This window comes from Papaver somniferum, unplaced genomic scaffold (genome assembly GCF_003573695.1).
Source record: "Papaver somniferum cultivar HN1 unplaced genomic scaffold, ASM357369v1 unplaced-scaffold_117, whole genome shotgun sequence".
NCBI classification, from domain to species: domain Eukaryota; kingdom Viridiplantae; phylum Streptophyta; class Magnoliopsida; order Ranunculales; family Papaveraceae; genus Papaver; species Papaver somniferum.
In genome coordinates this window covers 1,749,804-1,756,432 of record NW_020620714.1, presented here as the reverse complement: position 1 = coordinate 1,756,432, position 6,629 = coordinate 1,749,804, and the positions used below count along the sequence as shown (strand labels likewise).

Below are 6,629 nucleotides of genomic sequence, written 5' to 3'. Positions count from 1 at the left end.
TCCTCCCATAAATCGAATGCAGTATCACGATAAGAAATTGAAGACCAAAGAACTGGATCAATCGTGTTAAATATCCAAGCGACAATCATATAATTGACAGTCCACCAATCATCCAAATCAGGAGAATCAACAGAAGGTTTAGATACTTTACCATTAATGAAACTGAGTTTCCGTTTCGCACCCAGTGAAATATGAAACCCTTTATCCCATTCTTTGTAGTTCGATCCTTTGAGAACTACATGTGTGATGATAGTTCCGGGTCCATCGTTTGAAGCTAAAGCATATATAGAAGTCTGATTTGTAGGTGAAGTAGAAGATGATTTATTCAAAGCGTCAGGCATATCTACACCGGGCTCACGATACCATGAAGGTTTATGTAACACAAGAAGATTTATAGAACACAAGACAAGACAAGACAAGAAGATTTCTGTCTGTTTTTCATTGCCAAGGGAATGTTATATAGGGGAGTTTTATTACAAAAGATCATATGTGATATCCTAATAGAAGTAAATATCTCTCAAACTAGGTAAGTGAATATTTACAGTATATACGAGAATATACATCTAATAGTTCTTAATTAGTAATAAATGTTCGGAGAAAAATCTCTTGTATGTGTATATATTAATGGAATTCATCAATATTCATCATCTCCACATTTTTATATAATTAAGATCATACTTCATGCAATGTCAAATTTTATCGACTTCACTCGTTGTTTAATATTCAGTATACTCTTTTTTGGAGTTTTAATTCATGAATTAGTTGAAGGTGCAACAGTTTGGAATGCAGATGAATCAATAGTCAAGACCATTAAGGTTTTGTATATGTTTATTTTATTTTTTATTTTTTTGTACCAATTGGATAAGTGTTCATACTTTCTTCGAGAAAGACTTTTTTGGAACCTAGTTTTTAGTTGGGGTCCTAATAATTTCACTAATTTTATATTGTAGAGTGACAACGACGAGATCATCGATTGTTACCATATACATAGACAACCTTCTTTCAGCAGTCCGTTGTTCCATAATCACAAGATATAGGTCCTATATATAATACGTAGTATATTGTATATTTTTTTAAAAGAAAAAAATTGTTAATCATACATGTACTTATTTGTGTATTGTTTTTCAAAAAATATAGTTATGCGTTTATTTATGATTATTTGTAGTAAATACCGTTATTATTGTCATGAACCAGATGAGACCAAGTTCATATCCAAAAGGCTTTCGATTAAAGAACCAGAAAAATCTTAAACTAACACAAACTTGGCATAAGTATGGATTATGCCCAGAAAGAACTATCACATACGAAGGTCTACAAAGAATCGCCAGCCTAACCTAACACTTTCGAGTAAACATGGTCACCCATCATCTTCAAACGGTGTTACTAATACCAATCAAGAAGTATGCACACACTACTTTTATCCCTAAATTGTATCCATGTACATGTATGGATGTACCCCTAACTAATTTAATATATCCTTTGTCTGCCATCTATATGTTGTACTAGTTCGCTTCAATTATTCCGGGAGGTGATAACTTTCAAGGAGCACATGCCGAGATTAATATTTGGAAACCATTGACTGAACAACCCTACGAATTTAGTGCATCTCAAATTTGGATTTCACATGACAACGGCCAAGAAGTTATTGAAGCAGGATCACAAGTAAGTTATGGATCTAAAAACTATTTGATCTGGTTTTATAAACTATATTTTGTTTCGGTACAAACTCTTATGGCGATCTTTATTTAGGTCAACAACAACTTATATGGTCACGACCAGCCAAGCATCTTTGTATATTGGACGGTTAGTGACATTTTTATTCTTTTGTTATTAATATTATTATTGCCATTACAAATTTGTCATATGCAAACACTTCTCTGATAGCTGGCCGTATGACCATGGTAGTAATATGTTTTACGCAAGAATGATTTTCTTCCAGGCTGACGGCTACAATGGCACTGGTTGTTATGATATCCGATGCTCAGGCTTTGTGCAAACAACATCAGAAATCTCTTTTGGTTCCGAGTTTGATCACATATCCACTTTCAATGGCGACCAATACTACGCCACTTTCAAAATATTTAGGGTAAAAACATTACCAACGATCGACATTCTTGCATGTTTATCATTATATCTAACTTAATTCTTGTATAAAATAATTCTGATATACATCAATTTTTCAGGAAGATTCAACTGCAAACTGGTGGTTACTATTTCAAAATACTCTTATTGGATATTGGCCGAATTTTATCTTCAAGCAATTATCGGTAAAAGCAACAAAAATAGCTTTTGGTGGACAAGTTTCAAACACACAACCTAATGGAAGACATACTAATACTCAAATGGGAAGTGGTCATATGCCCGTGGAAGGAGGTTTTGCAATATCAAGTTTCTTCCATGAAGTTCAAGTGCTTGATGGAAATCGTGAAAGCATAACCCCTAATACAGTTTCCGTGGTTAGAACAAAACCAGGGTGCTATGATTTGAAACTTGACAAGAAGGATTCGAGTGGTATCAAATTCTACTATGGAGGCCTTGGTTTTTCCGATACTTGTAAATGATGCATCTCCCTTTTCTGCTTATTTTAGTTGTTCAAGACGTAACAAATTTGTCAAATTTGGTCTGAAATCTTCAGATCTGTTGGCAGATTTGGTTATAAATATTATTACTATTTTTTAGTATGAATAAAATAATCTTTATTAAGCGATTTTAGGGTTTGTAAATAATGTTTTTACTTTATCTTTCCATTGCTATTGGATTATGTAAGCCAGATGTTTCTGATAGCCGTTATGGCGTTTCTTTTGAATGGATGATTCATATCAACAACATCATTGATGGCGATTTACCAGAAGTGGTCGAAATTCTCCAGGTATGGGAAAATGAATGGCTAGTAGAGGTGATCGTGATAACGATGGGATGCGCAAATTACTCCCCTCTGGGATATGTTACTCTTAATGAAGAAGAATAATTCAAATGGTTGAATATTATTTCATATGCCATGATTCAAATATCTGTTTCATCTACGAAACGATATATATATATATATATATATTTGATGTACTTGAACATGATGTATTCGAACATGATGTATTCATTCTCGTTATGTTAATGAAATCAATATATTTCCTTCAAAAAAAAATTATGAACGAATTTTCTAATAATTATCCGATACTTCGATAATTTATTTTTAAAATGTGTTTGGATAAATAGTTAAAACTAGCCGACAATGGTAAAGAATAATTGTGTTTTTTATAGATATAACGGCCTAGGTATAGTGACTAGTGAGTATGAGTTTTAGGTAATAATGGACTGTAATAGGATAAGGCCCAAGAAAAATAATATATTTAAAACCATTTTTTGGGGACCATGGTTTTTTTGGGGGACCATGGTTCTATTTTGGGTAAAGGCATTTGAAGTAATTCTAGGTCACCCCATATCTAGTTATTTCTTTAATACCTAATCTACCCTTCTAATTAATTTTAGGTTATGATTAGTGAAATGATTTAGTTAAAAACAATTAGTGAGATCAAATTAAAAGATGGGTTTATTATTAGTTGAGTAGAATTATTGTGAGAGTAGAGTTAGAGAAGATGAAGGAGAAAAACATGAAAAATAAAAAAAAAATTCCAATTCACCCCCTTTGAGTATTCAAGTGATGAATCTGATTCTTCATCTCCATCCTCTCCTACTACTATATTTGTTAATCTTCAAAAATGCATGTTGAATTGGTAAAAACTTCCCCAAAACTGTCAATTTTTGAACTGGATTTTGAGGAGTTCGGTTATATTATATGAAGAACAAGTAACCGAACTCATCTGAAGGTGTAGTTCGGTTTTCTTTTGAGGATGAACAAGTAACCGAACTATTCTGAAGGTGTAGTTCGGTTGCCTTGTGAGATGAACAACTAACCGAACTAGTTTGAAGGTGTAGTTCGGTTGCTTGATCCAAACACGCAGGTTACCGAACTCCAGATTAATGGAAGCTCTGACATGCAGCGTTATGTTCGGTTGGTTCCCAACTAACCGAACTTTACATACAAATAAATTTTAACTAAGTGTATAAGGTTCGTTTGGATCGCAAACTGCATGCAGTTTGCGATCCAACGGAACTCAGTTTAATAAGTTTGGTTGTTTCTCAAACTTGAACCTAACAGCATAGCCAAACGAACCTAACAAACTAATTGTTTTAAGTATTCCAAACATAAGAAATAACATTATGTTTTGCGAACAAACCGAACTCATAGGTCAGAGTTCGGTTCTTACAGTAATAAAAATAATGGGAATAACAGTAAGGTTCGATTACATAAAAAAATTCTTTCTATGTTTTTAATCCTATAGTTCGGTTACATGGATGTTTAAAAATGTTTGCGATCAAACCGAACTCATAGGTCAGAGTTCGGTTCTTACAGTAATAAAAATAATGGGAATAACAGTAAGGTTCGGTTACATAAAAAAATTCTTTCTATGTTTTTAACCCTACAGTTCGGTTACATGGACGTTTAAAAATGTTTGCAATCAAACCGAACTCATAGGCCAGAGTTCGGTTTTAAGACTAATAAAACTAATGAGAAAAGAGGTAAGGTTCGGTTACATGAACAAAATTCTTTCTATTTTTTTTAACCCTACAGTTCGGTTACATGGCAATTTTCCATTTTTTTTGCGAAACAACCGAACTCTATAGTTCGGTAACATAGTTCTGAATCATATAGAACCGAACTGTTCTTCGTGTTCTTCAGTTGAGCGAGTTCAGTTAGGAACCTAGGGCAAATAGAAAACACGTTCTAACCGAACTCAACACTGTAACTACCATTTCAAGCTTATTTTGACGATTTCTATTCAATTGAATCGATGAAAAACAAATTAAAATGAATGGGTTGTCGAGAAATACCCGCGAACCGGTCCCATGGAAGATTCAGCGTTGTTCTCGCGGATGTTACGATGAATTAAAGCTTCACATTCCGGATGAATTTTATGAATCGACAATGAATCGACGAAGACGAGTTTGAAATGAGGAAGAAGAAGACGATAGTGGGGCAATTTTTTTTTCTTTTAGATTAGGTTTAAGGTAGGGTTAGTATTAGGGTTAATGTTAATTAGGTTAATTAGTTTAAGGGAAAATTAGTAAACTTTCTAAGTAGGATTAGTGTTAGGACATCCCTTATCATTGTAGGGTAGGTGGCCTAATAAGACCATGGTCCCCAAAAAAACCATGGACCCCAAAAAATGGTCTTATATTTATTGTTTGGCCCAAAATATTTTTAATGGTAACTGTAGAATTATTGTACATGAATACATTTATCCCTTTTCTGCTTAGTTAGGGGTGTGTAAAAAGTCCGTAACCGCGAATTTCATCCGTATCCGTCCGTAAAATTACGGGTGAAACCCAATCCCCAAGCTTTATGGGCCGGACACGGATGAGATTTTCAAATCCGCACTTTTAGCGGTTTGGTTGTGGTTGGACTATCAAATCCTGGGATTCATCCGCACCGCGTAGCTTCTGTACCTCTCTTATAAAACACCCAAAATCTTATACTTATCTTTTGTTTGTTTTTTACTCCTCCGTTTCTAAAAAATAGGCAACACACAACCTTGCCTATTTTTTAGAAACGGAGGGAGTAGTCTCTAACATACAGTCTTCAATTCTGATTTGACATTCTTGTTGCAACAAGTCCATGTACGATGTCAATGACTCGTTGATGTAAAGTTAAACACTTTAAACTTCAAAAGACTTCAATAGTCATTTAATTAATATCATAATCGGAAAATACTTTTCACCTTCTTTTAATTTCCTCTCCATTGGCTTTGATTTAGAAAATCCGAGATTTACAGAGACGGCGGACTTGAGGCAAACAGGTAACATAAGTATTAATCTTCCTCTGTATCAGTATGACATGCATAAGGCTTCAGGTGGTAGTTTTTCTTGTTTTGTTCTTTAGATTAGTGACTTTTCATACCCAATTTTCTTTCTTCATGGTTTGTTTAATTTCGAACTGTTTTTAACACTAATGATACTGGGAAATCAAAGGTTCCTAGATATATGAAGTGGTTGTAGTTGTAATCAGTCTTTTAATAGATCTGATCAGTACTGAGTCGACTTTGTATAAATGCTGAAATTTGTAATCGTATTTGTTGTACGTTTAAAGCAAGAGCACAGCTGCTGTTCGCTCTTTTTTTCCTTCTTCTTACTAAACCCGCAGTTAAACCTCATCTGATCCGTATTACCCGCTGATCCGCGGATGTGAAATCCGCGGGTGATTGGCCGGTCATGGTTTAATTTTCCAAATCCGCAGCTGTCCGTCCGTTGCATACCCCTAACTTCAGTTGTCGAGTCAAGCAACTTCGACATAAATTGTAATGGTAACCGTAGAATTATTGTACATGAATACAATCAGACCTATATCAAAGAGTCGAGCCCCAATATCCATCGTGAGTGGAAACCCGTTGACACTGAACAGAAATCATGGTGGAAAGAGTTAACTCCTCATATTAGTAATTCTAGGCGCTTATAATCTGGCTGGAACAACGTTTAGAAGAACTTATAGTGCATTGATGCGATTTTGGGCATGTAGGGTGGCTGGAAGAACAAAGCCGGACCTGAGGGGGTGCGAAGTGTGCGACGCACAGGGCCCA

At 34.7% G+C, this 6,629-nt stretch overlaps 1 protein-coding gene across 1 annotated transcript; it reads left to right on the top strand.

The window, feature by feature from the left end:
• The first annotated feature begins 1,273 nt into the window (after window positions 1-1,273).
• Window positions 1,274-2,561, top strand: LOC113330115. The gene is made up of 3 exons (XM_026576971.1): window positions 1,274-1,309; window positions 1,507-1,662; window positions 2,184-2,561. The coding sequence occupies exons 1-3, from the start codon at window positions 1,274-1,276 to the stop codon at window positions 2,559-2,561; spliced, it is 570 nt and encodes a 189-aa protein (XP_026432756.1).
• Window positions 2,562-6,629: the final 4,068 nt, after the last annotated feature.

What these genes read in the sequence shown, in the direction of transcription:
- LOC113330115 (XM_026576971.1), top strand. Translation starts at nt 1,274, where the DNA reads ATGGATTATGCCCAGAAAGAACTATCACATACGAAG. An exon ending in AAGAACTATCACATACGAAG is followed by an intron (nt 1,310 to 1,506) that starts GTCTACAAAGAA and finishes ATGTTGTACTAG; the next exon opens with TTCGCTTCAATTATTCCGGG. An exon ending in TTATTGAAGCAGGATCACAA is followed by an intron (nt 1,663 to 2,183) that starts GTAAGTTATGGA and finishes TCAATTTTTCAG; the next exon opens with GAAGATTCAACTGCAAACTG.